The sequence below is a fragment of the Toxorhynchites rutilus genome, chromosome 2 (genome assembly GCF_029784135.1).
Source record: "Toxorhynchites rutilus septentrionalis strain SRP chromosome 2, ASM2978413v1, whole genome shotgun sequence".
NCBI lineage: Eukaryota > Metazoa > Arthropoda > Insecta > Diptera > Culicidae > Toxorhynchites > Toxorhynchites rutilus.
In genome coordinates, this window is record NC_073745.1 from 97,992,983 (window position 1) to 98,016,153 (window position 23,171).

At 40.0% G+C, this 23,171-nt stretch overlaps 3 protein-coding genes across 6 annotated transcripts in view; 2 read left to right on the forward strand and 1 right to left on the reverse strand.

Moving 5' to 3' along the window:
• Nucleotides 1–23,171, reverse strand: part of LOC129764991 (oxidative stress-induced growth inhibitor 2-like) — a 132,584-nt gene that overhangs the window by 53,999 nt on the left and 55,414 nt on the right. For 2 of the 4 annotated variants that reach the window (XM_055764717.1, XM_055764711.1), the window contains exon 1: nt 14,973–15,351. The exons of the other annotated variants lie outside the window; for them this stretch is intronic. The gene's annotated coding sequence lies outside the window, so the exon portion shown is untranslated. Of the gene's footprint in view, nt 1–14,972; nt 15,352–23,171 lie in introns of those variants that run through there. 4 annotated transcript variants of the gene reach the window in all.
• LOC129765971 (uncharacterized) lies at nt 648–6,647 on the forward strand. The gene is made up of 4 exons (XM_055766430.1): nt 648–1,119; nt 1,171–6,348; nt 6,397–6,566; nt 6,638–6,647. Exons 2-4 carry the CDS (start codon nt 1,267–1,269, stop codon nt 6,645–6,647), a joined length of 5,262 nt encoding a protein of 1,753 aa, XP_055622405.1. The 5' UTR covers nt 648–1,119; nt 1,171–1,266.
• Nucleotides 6,656–7,870, forward strand: LOC129764992 (uncharacterized). Its single transcript, XM_055764719.1, has 2 exons — nt 6,656–7,791; nt 7,843–7,870. Exon 1 carries the CDS (start codon nt 6,751–6,753, stop codon nt 7,453–7,455), a length of 705 nt encoding a protein of 234 aa, XP_055620694.1. The 5' UTR covers nt 6,656–6,750; the 3' UTR covers nt 7,456–7,791; nt 7,843–7,870.

Consider the following 23,171-nt stretch of genomic DNA (forward strand, 5'->3'; position numbering starts at 1 on the left):
TTCTTCACCTTCCGGTCGATTGTTAGGTTCTCGAAGTATCGTTTTAGTACTCTGCTGACCGTGGATTGGACGATTCCCAGCATCTTACCGATGTCCCGATGTGACAACTCCGGATTCTCGAAATGAGTGCACGATTAATTCACGACGCTCTTTTACGTTCGACGACATTTTTCCAAATTTACGAAAAATTGACAGTGAAGCATGGCCAACGTGATCTATACACTCTTATCTGATTATAAGCGAAAGCTGAAGATATAATTCCTAAAAATTAAATTTCTACAGCATTTTTTCCGTGATGCAATTTGATGTGACACACCCTTTAATCTAAATTTGGCCATATTTGCGGAATGGAACTGCGATTGAGTATTTTCATCGAAAGTTCCGACGTCTTCTGAATTCTCAAATGTTATCGATATGTAGCGAAATGTGCAACAAACATTCTTGAAAGTTTTATGAAAAAACATGAGTCGATCATATTTGTTTCGAGCAAATATACAATTTATTCTGCTACACTTTAAACCCGTGATCACATAATATTATTATTATTTAACGAACTGTTCCTCTTTGAATTATTGTATTTGAACTAATTGTTATAATTTCAGTCAATGTTGTTTGACTTTTCGGAAATAAGCAGGAAATTCTAAGGCACACATATAAAAATATTATGACCTGAATAGTAGACGTCATTTCGGTGCAGATCCACATGTTTGTTTAGAAAGTGTCATCGCTCGATGCCAACAGGCTGATTTCCATCTATAACAGTGTAACCGAGATTTACACTAACTACGGTTCGAGAATTGTAAGCCCCTTGGTCGTAGCGGAACGCGATTACGATGCGTTTTATCTGTCAACGCATGACGGAGCGCAATATGAGAAAACAAAGAAAGTCTCATTCTATAGCACGAGGTAGTGAACTGAGTACGCAAAAATATTAAAATTATACATTGGCTAAAATATTAGTGTACATTTATCACGATTTTCCAAGTGAGTCATTATATCGCAAGTTAAATTATTGAATTTAAATTGAAACATATCTATATAATGAATTACAGAATATTTATATTTATATTAATTCATATTGATTTGTGGATATAACCTAAAAGGGAGGATAGTATTAATGTAAGTGGATATAAAATAAGTATAATCCTTGAACTACAATAAATATTATAGCTTTTAGCACTATTATCACCAAGAACGCACGGTCTTTGATTGCTTAAAAGGATATTTACTCCCGTTCCAACAAAATCTAAAAGATTAATAGCGAGGATGTCATCCCGTCAGACAAGGAGCGCACGTTGTGCTACACCGGATGAATCCAAATGCCCGGCATGTGATAACCCCAACGATCAGCGTATGGTTTCCTGCTGTCACTGTAAGGTGTGGTGGCACTACGATTGCGTAGGTGTTGATGAAGGTATAAGCGCAGCAGATCGGACCTTCAATTGCCCAAGGTGTCAAAAACCATCACCCACGATTCCGTTCGATGGTCGATCCCGGACGAAGTCGCCTAAGCGAAACACCAGTAAGGGCAGCAGTGTAGCAGCTTCTTCCACCTCCAGCGTACGAGCAAGGAGGGCTCGCTTACAGCTTGAAAAACTCGAGGCCGAAAAGGCTCTAACCACAAAAATGTTGGAGCAGGAACGTCGAGAACAAGCTTTAAGACATGAGCAGGAGAGACTACTGAAGGATGCCGAGATCGAGCAGGTCAAATTACGCCTAGAGAAGGCGATCTTGGACGAGAAATTCCGAATCCAAGAGGAAGAGTTGGACGATCAAAGCAATGATGGGATAAGCCTACGGTCCCAACAAAGCAGTTTCAGTAAGGTCGAGCAGTGGAAGATTGAACCTCAACATACCACCGAGCCGGTAGGAAAAGCTGTATCGCCTGAAGCAGTACAGACGACTGTCGTCGCGACCATGACTACCGTTAGAAACAATGTTCAGCCGGAGGTGCACTCGCGGGTGGTCAACAGGAATCAACTGGAACTCTCGAAAAGTCTAACCGCAGCAGATATTCCATTAGGATCGAATGCAGATACTAATTTTTGTGGAATGATCAATACTATAAGTAAGCCAAGTAGTGACCAGGGATTAGAAACAGAAGGTAGCAAACATATTCCGGTTGATAGCGATACGCCGACTCCTGTTCGGAATGATCCACAAGTAGCTCAGTCGTCACATCAGTTTCCCTTTTCCTCCGTTTATCAAACTCAGTCATTGAATCGCGTCACTGGTATATCGTCAAATGCGATTGAGACGCTCGACGGCCCCAAGTATAGTACGGTGCACGCGAATGATCCACAAGTTACACATAGTGTACAGCAACATCCATTAGATCGTAGAGGTCTACCAGGTGCAGACCTGCAGGGAGTTCCATCGAACCAGGGCAACCAAATACCATCATCGTACGGATTTTTGACAAATTCCGAACCAGCAGCAACTGGGCAGTATGGGTTGCCTCATTATTCCACGAGCTCCGCACTGCCACCTGGGTTTGGATTAGGACCAACACCACAGCAACTGGCAGCCAGACAAGTAATGTCGAGAGAACTGCCACCTTTCTCGGGAAATCCTGAAGACTGGCCGCTGTTTATCAGCTCGTATCGGAACTCTACCCAAGTGTGTGGGTACTCGGAAGCAGAAAATTTAGCCCGACTGCAACGCTGTTTAAGGGGTCACGCCCTTGAAATCGTACGGAGTCGCTTACTGTTACCAGCAGGTGTTCCACACGTAATTGCGACGTTGGAGATGATGTATGGAAGACCAGAATTGCTCATCCATACCCTACTGCAGAAGGTTAGATCAGTCCCACCGCCTAAGCATGATCGCCTCGATTCGCTGATTGCGTTCGGCGTAGCAGTGCAAAATTTATGCGATCACCTGGAAGCTGGCGGTCAGCATGCACACTACAATAATCCGATGCTGCTTTCCGAATTAGTTGAAAAACTTCCCGCGAATCTCAAACTCGACTGGTCGTTGTATAAGCAACGTTGTGGAGAGGTGAATATTCGTATATTCAGTCAATATATGTCCATGCTAGTTCGGGCGGCGACGGACGTTACTCTTTTCGATCCAAGACAGCATGTAGTCCAACAGCATCGAGCAGTAAAACCCGAAAAGCTATTAAAAGATAAGTCCTTCTGCGGATCCCACACGGTGGAAGAATCGTCGAAGCAAGGGAAGGGCCCACATACTCCTGTGAATCAAAATCGTTCATCCCAACCAGCGTGTCTTCTGTGTCAGGACCCCAACCATAGGGTGAAGGAATGTCACCTTTTTGGCAGGAAAAGCGTGGAAGAAAGATGGAAGACGATCCAACAGTACGGCCTCTGCCGGCAGTGTTTAGGCGCTCACGGGAGAAGACCCTGCAAATCACAGCGGCGATGTGAAGTAGGTGGCTGTCAGTTCAGGCATCACCCGTTGCTTCATTCTATCCCACCTAAGAGCAACCCCAAAGAATCCGAGGCAGTTGTAAGCTACCACAAAACTGAGAAGCGGGCTTTATTTCGTATCATTCCCGTTACGCTGTATGGTAACAACCGTTCAGTTTCTGTGTTCGCATTCTTGGATGACGGTTCTTCGACAACGCTGATAGACGAAGGAGTCGTGAAGGAGCTTGGGGTAACGGGAGAACAACTCCCGTTGTGCCTTCAATGGACGGCGAATGTAAAAAGATCGGAGGCTGAATCACAACGAGTCCGACTTGAGATATCCGGTGGTAACGATTTAGTAAAATATCCATTAGCCGATGTCCGTACGGTGAGCAGCTTGGATCTGCCTCAGCAGACTTTGCGATATGCGGAGCTTTCCAAAATCTTTCCGCATCTGAAGGGTCTGCCTGTAAAGGACTATACTAATGCACACCCTCGTATCCTTATTGGAAACAATCATGCACATGTCACGGCCACTCTCAAAATACGCGAGGGCAGAGCAGGTGATCCCATCGCAGCGAAGTCTAGGTTGGGGTGGACCATATTTGGTTCTAGTTTAAACGCTGAAAACGCTCACAGTTTCCTGATTTGTGAATGCAATCGTGATCAGGGCCTACACGAGATGGTAGAAAAATATTTCTCGGTCGACAATGTGGGAGTTGCAGCTGCATCGTTTCCACAGTCGAAGGAGGAACAAAGGGCGACTCGTATTCTTACTGAAACGACGAAGCGGGTTGGCATGCGGTTCGAAAGTGGTCTGCTGTGGAAGTTCGACGACTTCGAGTTTCCGGATAGTTATGCGATGGCTATGCGTCGCTTGCAGTGCTTGGAACGGCGTATTCGAAGCGATACGGTGATCGGAGATAGCGTGAAGAGGCAACTGGCGGAATACCGGATAAAGGGATACTTGCACGAAGCGACGAAGGAGGAGCTCGAAGAAGCGGATCCACGCAAAACGTGGTACTTACCGCTAGGTGTTACCATACACCCCAAGAAGCCGTCTAAAATACGGATCTTTTGTGATGCTGCGGCGATGGTGGATGGCGTTTCCTTGAACACCATGCTTATTAAGGGACCTGATTTATTAAACAGCCTGCTTGGAGTTCTTTTTGGATTCCGAGAAAAACGGATTGCGATCTGTGCGGACCTTATGGAAATGTTCCATCAAATTCAGATACGTAAAGAAGACCGACATGCTCAGCGAATTCTCTGGCGAGATGATCCGAATCAGGAACCGAAAGTCTATCTCATGGACGTGGCGACATTCGGCGCCACTTGTTCGCCATGTACAGCACAGTACATCAAAAATGTAAATGCGACCGAACACGAACAAGATTTCCCCGCTGCAGCCGATGCCATTATCAGGAAACATTATGTTGATGATTACCTTGATAGTGCGGACAGTGTGGAGGAAGCTGTGAGATTGGCTCAGGATGTAAGCTACGTTCACTCACGCGGTGGTTTTCATCTTCGAAAGTGGCTTTCTAACTCCAAAGACGTCCTAAAACGGGTCGGGGAAAGAAATCCTGGTTCAGAAAAATGCCTTCTGCTGGATAAGGCTAGCTCAACCGAGCGCGTGCTTGGGATGTACTGGCGTCCTGAGCAAGACGTCTTCACATACACCTACTCAGTGGGACAAGAGGAAGCACATCCTACGAAACGACAGATTTTGCGGGCCGTTATGAGCCTTTTCGACCCACTCGGACTACTCTCTCATTTCCTCGTTTTCGGAAAAATCATAATCCAGCAGATTTGGCGCGCGAAAACAGGGTGGGATGATCCGATACCGAAAGAGCTTTGTGAACGGTGGACTCAATGGACAGCAGAATTCAAGTATTTAGACCAGATTAGCATCCCACGTTGCTACTTCCCGCAAAGATCCGTGAAAGATATTTCGTCGTTGCAGCTGCATATCTTCGTAGATGCTGGGGAAGATGCGTATGCTTGCGTAGCATATTTACGGGCAGAGTTCTCCGAGAAAATTCAATGTGCAATCATTGGAGGGAAAACCAAGGTTGCTCCCCTCAAAACGCTTTCTATCCCGCGGCTGGAGCTCATGGCGGCAGTCATTGGAGTGAGATTGCGAAAGACCATTATGAATTTCCACTCACTCCCGATCGACAGATGTATATTCTGGAGCGACTCAAGGACAGTTCTGGCCTGGATCAATGCCAACCACTGCAGCTATCGGCAATTCGTTGCATGTCGTATTGGCGAAATCTTATCGAAGTCGAAGGTGGAAGAATGGCGTTGGGTTCCATCTAGAGAAAATGTAGCAGACGAAGCATCGAAGTGGGGCCGAGGACCCTGCCTATCAACAAGTGGCCGCTGGTTTACTGGGCCAGAATATCTTCTATTGCCGGAGGAACAATGGCCAGCGGACGTTAAGCCAGTCTTAGAAACGACGACTGAGGAGATGAAATCGTGTTTAGTCCACCAGACAATAAATGGGGAGGTCGTCATTGATTGGTCACGGTTTTCCAAATGGCAACGTCTTTGGAGGACAATTGGGTACGTGCAACGATACGTGGAGAATTTTATGCTGAAAGCGAAAGGAAGGGAGCTGCAAGTTGGGCCATTAACGCAAGAAGAGCTTTACAATGCGGAAAAATGTCTGTGGCGGCAAATTCAACGGGAAAGCTATCCAGAGGAGATGAAAACGCTTAAAGCAGCTCAGAGCAAGCACCCGGATAAGCAGGCAAAGCTGCACGGTACGAGTAAACTCCGGAAGCTATCGCCATTTCTCGATACTGACGGAGTAATTCGTTTGGACACCAGAATTGTAGCGGCCACATGTGTATCCTACGATACCCGGTGTCCGATAGTGCTGCCAAAAGAGCACCCAGCAACTCAACTTCTAATTGAGTGGTACCATCGCAAATACCTACATGCAAACGCCGAAACCGTCGTCAATGAGGTGCGACAGCGATTTCATATCTCTAATCTCCGCACCATTGTACGACAGATCAAGAAGATTTGTTCACTCTGCAGAATCAGGAAAGCTGTTCCTGAAATACCACGAATGGCACCACTTCCAGCGGCCCGGCTGAGTGCGTACGAGCGTCCTTTCTCGTACGTCGGCCTCGATTATTTCGGCCCAACTCTCATACGTGTGAACCGAAGCGAGACAAAAAGGTGGATAGCACTATTTACGTGCCTCACCATCCGAGCAGTGCACCTCGAAGTTGTCCATTCTCTTTCAACAGAGTCATGTAAAATGGCCCTGAGGCGTTTTATAAACCGTCGTGGAGCACCGATTGAAATCCATAGCGATAGAGGCACCAATTTCGTGGGGACCAACAACGAGCTGCGCAGAGAGATGTCGAAGATTGATGACCAATTGGCAGAAGTTTTCAGTAACGCTCATACCAAGTGGGTATTCAATCCGCCCGGAACTCCACACATGGGCGGATCGTGGGAGAGACTAGTGAGATCAGTGAAAATAGCACTGGCTGCCATGTACACTACTAGAACTCCGAACGAAGAAACACTCATTACGCTGGTAGTTGAGGCCGAATGCGTGGTGAATTCACGACCATTGACATTCATTCCGTTGGAGGTAGAACAGCAGGAAGCTCTAACTCCCAATCACTTTTTGCTCCTGAGCTCTAGCGGCGTGGTTCAACGACCACAAGCATTGGCGGAGTCTGAATCTGCCTGTAGAAGTAATTGGAATCTGGGACGGGTGATGTTGGACCAATTTTGGCGTAGATGGGTCCGGGAATACCTTCCCACTCTTACGCGCCGATCCAAGTGGTTCGATGACGTGAAGCCCATTTGCATTGGTGATCTGGTGATCGTGGTCGAAGATGGCATCCGGAATGGTTGGACACGAGGACGGGTACTGGAGGTCATCGCTGGCCAAGACGGCCGAATTCGACAAGCCATGGTGCAGACAGCCTCGGGTCTAGTACGGCGACCAGTAGCTAAGCTGGCGCGATTGGATTTAAAGCAGAGTAAAACTGGTCTTGAGGTCTCTGACCAGTCTTACGGGTCGGGGAAATGTAACCGAGATTTACACTAACTACGGTTCGAGAATTGTAAGCCCCTTGGTCGTAGCGGAACGCGATTACGATGCGTTTTATCTGTCAACGCATGACGGAGCGCAATATGAGAAAACAAAGAAAGTCTCATTCTATAGCACGAGGTAGTGAACTGAGTACGCAAAAATATTAAAATTATACATTGGCTAAAATATTAGTGTACATTTATCACGATTTTCCAAGTGAGTCATTATATCGCAAGTTAAATTATTGAATTTAAATTGAAACATATCTATATAATGAATTACAGAATATTTATATTTATATTAATTCATATTGATTTGTGGATATAACCTAAAAGGGAGGATAGTATTAATGTAAGTGGATATAAAATAAGTATAATCCTTGAACTACAATAAATATTATAGCTTTTAGCACTATTATCACCAAGAACGCACGGTCTTTGATTGCTTAAAAGGATATTTACTCCCGTTCCAACAAACAGATTAAATTGTTACATTAGATAGCTTAATTTTTCGGTCTGTGTTTATACGTTTTTTATTTATAGAGCAATTCCACAACAAACCGACAGACATGACTGATTTCTGAAAAGGGCGTATTCAAAACCATTGATTTTTCTTTCAAAAAATCACTCAAAATCCAGATGTCTGAGCAGAATGTGATGTTTGACAAACTTATCGGAAAACCAAATAGCTATTCAGGAAAAATAACATTTAGAATATACTGTTAAAAAATCTTGCTCAAAAATTGAATTTTATTCTAAAAACTTCTAGATCTCAAAAGACTCTCCCTTCAATATTTTTTTGTATATTTTATTGGATGGCCCTTCTAATTTAACGAAGTTTGATGAATAACGAAAAGTTATGAAATTTCAATACTTTATGAAATTGCAACCATTTAAGAAAAGTATTATGAATAATAGAATTTACGTGCGATTCTACATGAAAAACTATGTGACGAATTTTATGCCAGCTCGACTGGCCGTTGGCAGCACCATCTCAGATAGCAGTGAAACGTTGTGGCTGTAAACGCATGAGTCTTTCAAGCAACTTTGCATAATTGAAATATTAGAAAAAGATTTAGGCTTCTTTTTGAAAAGGACCAAAACATTTTTCTTGAATTTTTACAACAACAACAATTTTTTCATGTTTTCTTTGAAAAATTACAACTTATCATTATTTTGTTTAAAGTCAAGACATCGATATAGTGTATTCGACAAAGTTTTAGTTAGAGTATTAAAATATGAAATTTCGTCGAAGACGTTGACTCTCTATTTTTTATAGTTTCCGGAATTTTTTGGTGTTTTTGTGTGAAGACTCATGGAAAAATAATGTTTTACTCGTAAACTGTTACTCGTAAATTCTCGCAGAGATGTTTCTTAATATAAACATCTCTCGTGGTTGTGTTTTCCAGGTTACCTGTTCAGGTGGCCCATGGATCCGTCGTGAGTGTTTAAAAATGTGTAAATTTGAAGGGTCCACGACCTATTGAATCGTATATTCTATGTGAAATGAATATGTGAAAAATAAAAATATTCATCTGTCTTTAAAATACATCGCTGGTCCGTTAGTCGAAATACATTCGATTTCGTAATTCAGTTTCGTCGATTGGTTGAGAATCCGCGTTTACCGAATCATATCACTTACCACAGTGAATCCTGATTATTACCCCTTCCCACTAACAAACTATCCCTTCCATGATAAACGCTAGGGAACCACGCTATTGAGGCGACCCTTCTTTTACTTGCATCGCAAAACTTTCTGAGTGATAAGAAATTGGGATCAAGAGAAGACTGTAAAAATCGATTGCTAGACTTTATCGCCAATAAGGACCAAGACTACTATGAGAGAAGCATTATGAAGCTACCTTCAAAATAGCAAAAGATTTTACAGCAAAAGGAATATTTGAATTTTAGATATAGAAGTTTTTACTATTAAATTCAACTTTTGAGGAAAATTTTTAACAACGCATTCTAATTGGGACTTTGGGTAGTTTTAATTATATGTAAGAAGTTGCAAAAAAATCGGAGAGGGTCGGGTTCCTCCCATACTCGATTCCGAAACACCATACACGTATGCCACTTGTATAGGAAGACAACAGCATGCGTTCCGGCGGATCCAAAGCGACATGAATTTATTAACTGCTTGTTCGACCGACGGCGAAGGTATGCCTTACTCGGTTTGAAAAACTAGAGAATGAACACACGGTCAGTCCTGCTGCGTGTGCTTCACACCACAAGGTCAGTCTGTAAATTACAGAAGAGAAAAAAAAATCGTGGAAATGTTGCGGAGTAAAGTCTAGCGAGGAGGTACATAAAGCATATGCTCGTTTGTTACGAACAGCTCGAGCGTTGCTATGTTGTAAATACAGTGAGCCGCACCACTTCTCGAGCTTCACACCTTACGCCGTAATCCAACGATTCCCTGCTTGATCAACCAGGTAATGGGAAGCAACAGGTGGAAAATAGGGTTAGTGGATTTACCGAACATTAAGGCGATTACAGCATAGGATGACGTCATCTTGCGTGACTTGAACACAATTGTAGAGAAAAAAAAACTTTGAAGTAAATAAAGAAAAACCACTGCTTGTTATACCCATCGTACTCGACGATTATTTATGGTTGCGGTGATCTAACAGTGGAATATTATTTAAAAGCAATCAGTCTCAGTCTGAGAACGCGACATTGTTTAATACTAAGTACCTGAACATGGCCTTCATAAATTTGCATTAGTCGCATGCTATGTGCTTGCATGTCATCTACTGAACACAATGCCCAATGTGATGAAATCAAAAGTAATACGTTACAATTTTAAGGCTTTTTATGAGGGGGTGTAGTACGCGTTGTACGTTGTACGTACTTAGGACAACCTAGAGATTCCGTGTTTTAATCATGTAAATCAATGAAATCGAAAAGCAAAAATGTGGCGAATTACCAAGTTTTTTGAGTACAAATTTTTTAAAATTGGTCGAGCCGTTTCGGAGGAGTTCGATCACGAACATCGTGACACGAGATTTTTATATATATTGAGATTATTTTGAATTGAATGAATGGAGATTTCAACGTTGAATATAAACTTTGCTCTTGACAGTATGAAGAAATGGCACAAATTTGCAACAAAAAATACCGTCCGATTATTTTCATCTAACTTCCATGTAAATTGGTGCGTGAAAACGAAAAAATTGCGGAAAAAATCCCAGACGTTGGGATTTGCCATAAAATGCAAAACTATTCCTAAAATTAGTACATTTTTCCTAATTTTTTATAATCTTTGAATGTTAGAATGTTTAACCAAAAAAGTTGAAACTAACATTCAAATTATTACCTATTACAGTAGAGTACCAATTGATGTATGAGAAAAAAGTGACCTTCGAATTTTCAAAGGGAACTTGATTAAACATATTGGTTCCCACAAGAAACTTCCCTATGCAAAATATCAGCTCAATCAGACTTCATTTACTAGTGTCGCAAAGTCGTCAAAGTTTGGGTTTTTTGAAAACCGAAAAATCACCGGGGAGTAAAATAAATCGGGGTTTTAAAAAAAAATGTTTTGATGCCAATACAAATAAAACACAATTTCTGCATAACTCGAGAACTAATCAAGAAAATGTAGCCAAATTTGGCATGTGGAGGTTTCAGGGAGCAAGAAATGTATTTATGATGGTTCGAGACCCCTCCTCCCTCTCAAAGGGAGTGTATTGCCTTCCTGCATAACTCGAGAACTAATCAAGAAAATGGAATCAAATATGGTATGTGGATGTTACAGGGGGTAAGAATGGTTTTTATGGTGGCTCGAGAACCCCTCTCCAAAGGGGAGCTGCCATACAAATTAAACACAAATTTCTCCATAACTCGAGAGCTATTCAAGCAAATGGAACCAAATTTGGCATGCAGAGGCTTTAGGGGGCAAGAAATGTTTCTTCGACACTTCTCCACTCTCTCTAAGAAGGGGCTGACATACAAATGAAACACAAATTTCTGCATAACTCAAAAACTAATTATACAAACGAAATCAATTTTGGCATGTGAAGGTTTTAAAGAGCAATAAATGGTTCCATGGTGATTCAACACTCCTCCTCCCTCTCTAAGGGGAGGGGGAGCGCATAATTGGAAAATAAAATGGTAAATGGTACATGGAACCTGGTAAATATAACCAAATTTGGCATGTGGAGGTTTTAGGAGCAAGACATATTCCTATGATGGTTCGACACACCTACCCCCTCTCTAAGAAGGGGGGCTGCCATATAAATAAAATACAAATTTCTGTATAAATCAAGAACTGATCAAATAAATGACGCAGACTTTGGCATGGGAGGGTTTTTGGTACGAGAAATGTGTCTACGATAGTTTGACATACCACCCTCTTCTAGAACGAGGAGGGGAGTCCCATAAAAATATCACACATATTTCAACCAAACATGATATTTGAAAATTTTCGAAAACTATGAAGGAAAATGGGAAAAATCGAAAAATTGAATTACCATTTGTTCTACAATTACACAGTGACAAGCGCTGTTAGTCCATTCGATGTTCGCACTTATAAAATTGATCTTTGTTCGAACGCGGAAATGGACTTTCAGGCGAATACGCACTCTAATATCTTATAACGATATGAATAAAAATGGAAAAATCTTGAACGGGAAATGTGTCTGAAAATAGTTTGATATTATAATGATAAGTTTTGGTAGAAGTACTAGAAAATTTATAGTAAAAATAAAAATTGTGAAGGGTCAATTAGAAGATCAATCAATGAACAGTTCTACGATTGGATCCATGAACGTTCGCTTAGTAAGAAAACGTGAATGTTTGAAAGTATTGATAACAAAAAATCCATTTTGGGCGGGACGAAGTTTGCCGAGACGGCTAGTAAAATATAAAATTTCCGGAGGATAAATGATTATGGATGCTGGAAAGTTTGTTTTGCTTTTATGAAAAGAAAAATCTACAGATAAACAACCTTGATCACGCTCCAAAGATTGATGGAAAAGCTTATTCCGCTTATTTTATATTTGTATCAACATATGAATGAAACATTTATGTAAGCGCACGTTTTTCATACATCGGACATTCCAAACCAGCAATTCCAAATGAAATCGTCCTTAAAATGCAGATTTTAAAAACTTGTTTTTTTGATTCCAATGAAAGTGTGTATTCCGTTTGGGTTGGAGGAAATATGAGTTATTCACAGCAATTGGGATTTTTTTGACTCAAGTGTAACTTTTAAAAAGGGCGTATCGATTTTAGTAAGAGGAATCTTTGAGAATTTATATCTCAAAAACTATAAGTCGTACCGAAATAGTGTCTTAGAAAGAGTTATAGAGTATTGATGGTTGATTATGAAAAAAATGTACACTGAAAAAAATAGTACTCTTTTTTTATTTACAAAATAAAAATTCAATTTGCTTGGATATTGCAAATACATATTTTTTAATTTTTTTTAAATTTTTTCGTACAAAATAGAAGTCATGTGGAAAATTAAAAAAATGGAAAATATTTTTTAAATATCTCGAGAATGGTTGCATTTAGAAGGAGATTGATAATAACCTTTTTTGTTTTAAATCACATCAGAATTCATAATTTGTGGCTAAGAATTATTGCTAACATACAAAAATTCGAAGTTTCGAAAATTCCTAAAAATTCGATGTTCCACAAATTTCGTCAAAAATAGTTTTACCATCTTGGGCCCATTTTCTAAATTTTCTACATGATTTCTATTTTATATGAACAAATTGAAAAAAATACATATTTTTTGATATCGTAAATTTAAATTTTATTTTGTAAACAAAAAAAAGAGTACTAATTTTTATTCTCAGTGTATGTTTTTTTCAAATTAAGCCAACAATATTCTATAACTCTATCTAATACACTATTTCGGTACGACTCATATTTTTTGAGATATAAATTATCAAAGATTTCTCTTACTCAAATCGATACGTCCTTTTACGCTTGAGTCTAAAAATGAACCATGATGATGTATTTGGAAAAGTTGTTGGAAATTATAAGCAAATTCATAAAATTTCATGAACATGACGGTATAACACGACAAACATATTAAAAGGGATTATTTACTATAAAAAAAAACAATAAATTAGAAATATTTTTTTAAATATTTCGAGAATGACTACATTTAGAAGGAGATTGATAATAACCTTTTTTGTTTTAAATCATATCAGGATTCATAATTTGTGGCTAAAAATGATTGTTAACATACAAACATTCGAAGTTTCGAAAATTCCTAAAAATTCAATGTTCCACAAAGTTTGTCTAAAATAGTTTTACCATCTTGGGCCCATTTTTTCAAATTTTCTGCATGACTTCTATTTTGTATGAAAAAATAAAAAAAATATGTATTTTGGATATTGCAAATCGAATGTTTATTTGTAAATAAAAAAATAGTACTAATTTTTTTTCTCAGTGTACATTTTTTTTCATATTCAACCATCAATACTCTATAACTCTTTCTAAGACACTATTTCGGTACGACTCATAGTTTTTGAGATATAAATTATCAAAGATTTCTCTTACTCAAATCGATACGCCCTTTTTAAAAGTTAAGCTTGAGTCTAAAAATTCCCAATTGCTGTGGATAACTCATATTTCCTCTAACCCAAACGCAATACACACTTTCATTCGAATCAAAAATTCTCATGTTTTGTCATTTGTTGATTTCATTTGGAATAGCTGAAACCAATTATGTGTTTTCTACACATCGGAATTGCCTTATGTGTGTGCACTTCATGGACAGAAAGTATTCGTTAAGATAACAAAATCACAAAATGTACACAGAGTGTCTCCAAAACCTCTCCCCACAGTCAGATGGCATTTTTTAATGAACAGGATAACATATCGCATTCTACTGCTTCAACTACTGAGTGTACAAATTTCTACCACGCTTAATATTAACAATGTTCCATTTTCATAGAACATCACAAATAGTGAATCCTTCAATGGCCAAATTTAACTCATTTATGAGGAATGGGAACAGACCTTACAAAAGAAAACAACAACAGGTCGCTTTAAACGGTCATAAACGAGTCGTTTCATCGCATTACGGTGACATTTATCATGATGCAATAGGTGCCCTTTCTGAGCATCATAAACCTGCACCTGGTCACACTATTTAAGCAATCTTCCACATAGCTCAGATAACTTCGACTACACACGTCCGAGGAATGTATAATTCCGATACATACCACAGAGAGCTCTGGCAAAACATAGCCACTTGGTTATTTAGAACTTTAGACCGTACCCTTCGTACTCGCCAACGATAAAAACACTCTCACTTCGCGCGGTACACTGGCAGCTGTCAGACGGTTTTAAAACGCTGACATAAGCCAGTCGTCGTCGGGTGCGAACGTAAATCGAGTCTGGGGCCGAAATCGGATGGTGCACTACTTTCGGCAATTTACCAAACGCTTGAAGCTTGAACACCTTCCGTGGCACGTGTGCCTATCAACATTCTGTGTCACAATTAATTTTTGCCCACCACTTGTCGAACTCTCGCTGGTTTGCCAAATTTAATTAATTATCAACACTTACTCGTGAAAGGTGAGAATATCCGGATACTCGCTGCACCTTCGACAAGAAATCGATTTATTACGTACGGCGGGCAGCGAACAGAAGCATTTCACCACCTCTTTCGACGATGAGAGAGTGAGGGAAATAAAAAAAACTGCAAAATAACACACGTCGAACGTACTTCCAATCACTTGACTGCAGCAACACAGAGCGCACAAGGGAAAAACTCGACAGATTTCGGTTTACGTCCTGTCCAATTTCCCAAAACACCGCTCGGATCAGTTCTGCTGCACTTCAACAAATCACAATATCAACGCGTTCCAACTTTCTAACTAAGTCGACACCCCACAACTGCTAAGAAAAGCCGGGTGCACAATCTCACGCGTCAGAACCATTCCGTACTCGGCGTCCAACTGAGGATCGAATCGAACCGAATGAAGCATGGATGGTTTGCACTCGTTCAGAAGTCTCTTTTCACTCTCTCACTCTCGAAGTACGTTTGTGCCATTTTCCAACCCAACCACCCCCTTTTTCTCTTTCATCTGGCGAGCTGTGAGCGTCAGGAGAAAAGAGAAAAACCCCAACCAATCGAACTATCGCAGTAAAACCGAGAAACCAATGTCGATGTCGTTGAAAAACGGGCAGGTTGTCGCTTTTCCGCCAACTTACTTGAATTTTCAGCATGTCGCCCAGAGTGATACCTGCCTCGTGCGGATCAGCAGCATATATGAACCACCTCGGTGCATGCGTACCGCAAAGTAGCGCAGAAACGCTGTCCCGAAATGCGTCGAGCGGGAAACGCGAGACCAGGTGGTCAACTCTTAGAAGAAAAACGTTAATACTGACAGTTTGTTACAGAATTTATTAGTTGATAACATATAATTTATATGTGACAGAGAATGTTTTTGTTATCTAAATTTGCTTAATGGTGTGAATTCCAGTAATAGAAGGCAACCGACCACCGACTTTTTAGTTCATTGGTACGAGCATGCTCATAAATCCGCGGATATGATGGTCAGCAAATTTCTCTTCGCGAATTGAATGTGTATACATCTACGCCACCAAAACCTAACTTCGTTTTACGGCGATGTTTTTGATTCGACAAATGCGCCATCGGCAATTAATTTCCAAGATGTCTTGCACGTTTGTTATTACTGCAGAGAAACGTACTGAACCGCACGATGTATTGTATATTTTTCTTTTGGTCAGCTCTATGGCATCAACAGTACTGATCGGAATGGATCGCTTACTATTGCGCACAGGAAAGATACCAGATGAAAACACATCGCTAATATAAGAAAACATGTTCACTAGGACTAAGAGTAATTTCCATTCGGTGTACGAGGTGTGTTTCAAAAATGAAGTTCTTGTTGTCCAAACGGGGAACCCTCAGATATAATACGCGTGTGTCAACGCCTTTTCCAACTCTCAAAGCACTACTGACAAACACTGTTTGGTATAGCCTTCTGCTCTTCCAGTAATGTCAAGTAGGAGCCAAGATAACCCAGAAACAACGGGAGCAAAACTATGACATTTGATCGAACATGACCTGATCATATGATCTTGACACTCTTGTGTATATTCAATGATACAATTAGGCTTTGATTTCGATGTTAAAACGCTCACGATTCGTCATCAGTTATGACCTCTGTGAGCAAGTCAGAACCCTGATTGATATCATCCAACAGGCGCTGAGCGATACACATGCGACGGTTCTTCTAGTCAAAATTGAGCAAGCTCCGCCGATACACATCTTATATCACGCTCTTGTTCTCGAAACAATGAACTTACACCCCGGTACAGAAATGAAAGACGTAGTCCTACGTCAAAATATGCCGTGTCCAGATTCGAACGAATTACAAGTTGGAGAACAACCAGAAGGCCCACATCCTTTATAACTTATCTAATAGTGATTCAACTTCAGAATTTCACATTTCACAAACATTTTTCTGCATTGTGATAACGTTTCCATCTGTTATTGAAGTATCGTGCCGGTTAAACATCGTAAATACTGAAGAATACGGAAAAAGCTACTGGGTTAGCTCTGGAAGTAATGAACCTCGTTTTAAATGACTTCAGCTTTCCAGCGATATCTTTATCAATTGACTCCGTGCTCTTGGAGAGTGCGGACGTCGCTTTTTATGAACCTCAAGGCAGCACAACAAATATTTGGTTGAACGGCGATCACCAGCGATAATACATTTCATTTGGCCATTATTTCTCATTTCATTCTCGTCACAAAGCGCAACAATGTGTTTGAATAAACACAACAATGGGTACCTGTAAGAGGGTCTTTGTAACCAAACTGGTGTCCGCTTACTAAGCGAACGATCTCGAGCACAGAACTCAGCACCCTCAATTGATCATCTTTGTGTTTTATTATAGCTACTAAGTTCACGCGATCCAGCATCTTTCCGTTCACCCATGCCTAGATGCTATGCAACAAGAAACATCAGACTTTTTGTGCCGTTAACAACACAGCTATAGAAACCACATATCAATTGTCTCGCTACGTTCGGTCCAACTGTGAACAGTGAAACAAAAGGAATACTCTTAAGCCAACAAGGTGATATTACGTAATTTACCATTTGTCATCGATAAGATAAAAATGTACATGACTCAATTCGACTCTGTTATAGTTCAAAATGCTAATGGGTCTTAAAAATAATGAGCGGAGGAGATAAACAAATGTGTAGGTTTGATGCAAAAATGCACAAGTATTCTCCAACAGACGGATCCAACTCGGATTTCAGATAGCGAATATCGCATCGCAGTGTGCGATATCATTCATTCGCTACACACTATGGATCATCAAAAGTGATTTTGGTCTTGGACTTCGCATCGAGCAAAATCGTTGTGTGAAACATCAACAAAAACGAAGACTGCTAACTGCACGCTGACTGCAGCAAGACTGTGTAACATCCTATATATTCTCGTCGGTTGGCAATCAGTTGCAAACGGAGGGATCTGAAGCTGTAATATTTCTTTTCCTTCTCAGTGACCGCAGAGAAAGCATTACGCTTGATTCGTAGTGATATATGAAAACTGTGTCTCGCCGCTACATTAGTTACTCCATGTTGATGGCACGGTTAGGTAAGTACAGTAAGGCTCTGCATAAATGTATGCGAAAATAGGAATGCCTACAATTGTTGTCAATTTAAACCATTCACGGACTAGAGAATTGTAACGAGTAGTATATCAAACAAATGTTGAAGATAATGTTTCGATTGAAATACGCATGCAAATACACACAAATACACACATCCGTTCTCATCGAAAATAGTTATCAACGTTAGAACTATTTCATGAAAACATGACATATTTTCTGATTTGGTGCCCTTAATGAAAGACATATCTACGTAAAAACAATAAAGCGAACGATGTCTACAAATCCGTATATAACAAGAGATGAATCAATGATCATGTAAATTTCGATTGTCGATTGATGCAAACTTAGTTGCCGTGGTGTAGAACCCGATCGTCTTCTATATCTATCAATCAACGAATCAAATCAGCGAATCAACGGTGAAGTACTCACCGTGAAGTTGACGTCTATTGTTCATATTCCTTTAAATCAAACCAAACCTCACTCATTTTATTTTTTTTAATCAACAAAATGCTTCAACCAGAATGTATTGGGTTCTGTTTACAAACAAAACACAGTAGACTTCCAAGATGGCTGAAGAGTGGTTTTAGCATGTTGGCCCACCTTAGGATATACTTCTAGGTGCCTTGGTGCAGTCCACTGATCATTCAACAAGAGTCAAAGGTTGTACCGCTCATAACAACTCTACACGAGCTGATGATTGTGCCGGCTAGTGACCATTGGATTCACCATATCATGGATTCCTCTAGTCGAGAAGACGCACCACGCTAGATATGGGGTACAGACTAGGGGGGCGTTGCTAATTAATGGTCAGCTGCATCCCAATAGGATGTATCCCGTGTCGGGCACACATAAAGAGCATTGGAGACAGCAACATCCCAATAACGAGAACACTTGTAATACTAACATCGAGCCAACCGCGAGTAATCGGTTACATATTACTCAAGACGGGTCTATGGTACTAGGTGAGGCCGTTTCGTCACTAAGTTGGTTAGGGAAGCGGTAGATGAAAACAGTACGGGAGGAAGCAGAAGGGGAATTATTTGCTTGTAGCGTGAAAGAGACAGACTGATCACGAGCGAGCTTCGGCACTAGCGTATTGTGTTTTGTTTACAAACAAAGCACAGTAGACTTCCAAGATGGCTGAAGAGTGGTTTTAGCAAGTTGGCCCACCTTAGGATATACTTCTAGGCGCCTTGATATTACTAACATAGATAATAAGAAAAATTGTCAAAATATTGAACTCCCGGCCCCGTCAGGCTAACGCCATATGAGCCTTGTTTAAAATATATATTTTGGAAAAAAAAAAGTTTTTTTCTGATCAAAGTTATTATGTATCTTAACTTCAAGCAGCCATGAAAAGTAACGCAACTGATATGAACAATATAGAAAAAAACTGTTGAAGGGAACTATGAAAATAAATTATCAAAATCTGAGGCCCCGTGTAACTAACGGATGTTCAATAAAAAATAAGAATGATTTCAATACCTTTCTGTAAAAAAAGTAAAGAGCGTAATTTTTTTTCTCACCGAGAGAATTGCTCTCTGGGCTCCCTAGAGACGGTGTTGCTCGTTCCTTTTCGCTCGAGTGCTGTCACTTCGATCAAAGATGGCGTCGAAGCAGCAAACACTCCGCGAGTGCGGAAGCGGAGTTTTCGAAACGCTTCAAAGTCAAGGAAAAAAGTTGAGGGGCTTAAGGTGGAAACAGAATGCCGCGTTGTGCGTTGCTTCTCATCATCTATCATTGCTTGCGTTTTGTACTAAAACATTTGCCCGACGCAGTCTATTGATTTGCAGTCACAATCTAGCATTCGCGTCTCCACTTTTCATGTAAACAAAAACAGAATAAAATTCGTATGAAAATAATGTTCTTGTTGTGTCCACGGATCAGTTGTATGTTTTCAAAAACAACACATTGACATAACCGTGCTGGCGGCATTGAGCGTCGTTTACTAGTTTAGGGGAGTGTGAAAAAACGGCTGATTTTCAGTCGGAATGAACAAGTTTTCAAAATTAAAATTATGAATGCAAATTAGCTTTTTCCATATCAAACTAGTATTCTATTTAAATGAAAAACATTTTTGTTTGCAGGTGGTGAAAAAGTCTCATACGAAAATTGTTTATGAAGACAACTTTATATTATGTTGAAAAAAATTCAGCAACAATGTTGAAATTGTTTAGTCATATGGTTGAATGAATGTCAGAAACACGTGTTTCAATCATATAACATGATGTGAAAATTTCAATCAAATTTTAGAATTTAAAAACCGGCTTCGTGTCTTCTAATCTGATAGAGATTACACTAACGAGTTTGGGACCCAAATTATGGCCCTAATTTGAAGTTTCCACCAAACGTCGACACCATGCCACTGTCATCGCAAAATAGGCGCAAGCAGTTTAGAACAAATGTTAGCGTTTAGTACAACGATGCTAATGACGCAACGCATTATTGTGTTCGACTAAATGGAAACACACATATTTAAAATGAAGTGTCAAAGCACAATCAGAGAAGAGAAGTGGAACTTTAGGGAAAAAAGTGGCAACGATTTGTGGTAAGAAAATGTAAACAGTGAAAAAATTGACGGATGGTTTACGCTCTAAAAATTGAACAGAATGTTGAGATGTCTATAAAACGGTGGGAGACATCATATATAAGGTGGGAGGTTCGTACAGTAAATTACATTTAATGCGACCTTATGCTATTTGGACAGACCTGTAATGCGACACGTTTAATTGGACATTTTTACCGCTAAGGCCGAGGTGACCCTGGATCGGAGTACGCACGAAAACTTGATTGTGCGATAACTGACGAAGAGAAACAAACATTTTTGTTCGATAGAAGCTGACGAATTCGAACGAAGCAAGTGGGAAGCAATGTAACCACACCAACACAATTATCGTAATGCTAATAACTCGGCCGATCGAGCCGAATCTTGTTTGTCAGCTTTGCTTTCTCAGTTGAGGCGGTGCGAATGGGGACGCGCTGTTGTTTTTATGCTTTGTGGGCGCTAGATTTTTATGTGTATGTGTGTGTATATAGAATGAGACGCGCATCACACAAGTGAGAAGAAATGTTTAGTATCTGAGTTGTGCGCCGGGTACATTTTGCGCTGTCGTGCTTATGAATTTTGTGCTCTTCGCACCAAGATATAATAAGGGTAAGGTTACATTGGCTCGGAGTACGCACGAAAATTTGATTGTACGAATAAAAACAAACAATTTTGTTCGATAGAAGCTGACGAATTCGAACAAAGCAAGGGGGAATCAATGTAACCACACCAATACAACTCAATGTGATTGTTTACTTTCACTATTGCATACAATTCGTACGACCACCCTTCTGCATCCAGTGTCACCGCCGCCTAAGAGTTTTCTTTGAGCGCGCGCTGATGAAAATTAAATTCAAGCGCAGCGTTGAGTTTGTTTTTGAAGACTGGCTAGGTACTATGTTTGACACTAAACTGAATTGACACAATAGTCACATTAATTCAACATGCAAAAAATGTCATGGTTTGTCATGATATTGAATGTAATGAAAGTATCCGGATAAAAAAGCGTCCGGATTCAGCAGCATCACAGTATATGTAGTTGTTTACTTCTCACGATTGTATGCGTTTCGTGTAGCCTTATTTTCGTAAGAAGCTGCAGGTAGTATCACCGTGGCCTAATTGGACATTTTTGTAAACGTCGAGGTCGGGGCCCAAATTGTGGCTCCACATTGAAAGTCGCCACCAGACGTCTACACTGTACCACTATCATCGCCAATGTCCAATCACAGATCAAAATCGCCTCCAATGCGACACTGAGTGGTGCCTCGGCATGTCGTATTAGATGTAAATTACTGTATATAATGTTATTGGTGTTAGCATCATCATGATAAACACGCATCATCATGATAAACACAATAAATTGAATTATTAAATAATTATGCGAATTAATAATGTATGTACGCTAAATTTCATTTTTTTCAGTTTCGAACACTCTCCGTAAAAATCCATTTTCTAGCGCCCTCTAGTCCAAAGCCAATAAAACGACAAAAAAAGACTACAATCAATAATTAAAATCAGTTTTTGTGGGTTCAATATCCAATATTATATTTTGATAAAAGACTAGCTCATTGGCTTCAATTTGATATGTCGATCATCTAAATTAGTTCAGTGCTTGAAATGTTATAAATTTTTGAAAACAACAATTTTTGGGAAAAAAATTCAAAAAAATTGGCATTGAAACAACAGAATAGAACTGGCATACAATTATGAAGGATGATTGCTTTTTGATTGGCGCGTGCTCCACTCAAACTAGCGTACCGCCAATCAAAAAGCACTCCAACTAGAAAATGCAATGTGTACTGTATGTTTATTTATATATTTTCAAATATGTTTTCGGATATCACCATCGTAAGTGTATTATTTTTTATATATAATTAAATTTCATCATATTATATTTTTGTATCATTACATATCCTACAATTGAAGACACTTTTTGTGGTTTTTTGGTTAGGTTTTTTAAGTTAATAGTAGGCAAGTTTGCGGATTCTTAGAAAGATAAGATTCCATTTGATATGTCGATCCTTTTTTTTATCCCATTTATTTATTTAAGGCTCATTAGTATTTTAGCTCTAACAGAGCCGAATTTTAATCGTGTACATGTCACATGGTTATCATATCTATAATTAGCACATTACACAGTTGCCATTCGCCAGTATTCCTTCTATACCATTACATATGGTACATTCACACAGTAGCCATTTAGGCGTAAGAGTTATTCTTTCTGTTCTTCCATTATCCAGTTGGAACACCGGACAGCGGAGACAGTTGATTGATCATTGTTGAGTTATTTATAGAACAGTAGCCCGATGTTTCTGGCAGAGCAGAGCAGTTGTATGGATGAATCGATCTTATTTCGACCGTGGATCGATCTCCATCGCTGATGATTGTTGCATGGACGTAGCTATTCTGTAACAACACAAAAATGGTCAATGAGGGCCCTGAGTTTTGAACTCACGATCGATCGCTTACTAAGCGAACGCGTAACCAATGTGGCTACGGAGACCCCCAATGTGTCGATCCTTGAAATAAGCTCAATGGTTTGAAAGTTAAGAATTAAAAATAAACA

What these genes read in the sequence shown, in the direction of transcription:
- LOC129764992 (XM_055764719.1), top strand. Translation starts at nt 6,751, where the DNA reads ATGTCGAAGATTGATGACCAATTGGCAGAAGTTTTCAGTAACGCTCAT.
- LOC129765971 (XM_055766430.1), top strand. Translation starts at nt 1,267, where the DNA reads ATGTCATCCCGTCAGACAAGGAGCGCACGTTGTGCTACACCGGATGAA. An exon ending in CCGAAACCGTCGTCAATGAG is followed by an intron (nt 6,349 to 6,396) that starts GTGCGACAGCGA and finishes ATTGTACGACAG; the next exon opens with ATCAAGAAGATTTGTTCACT.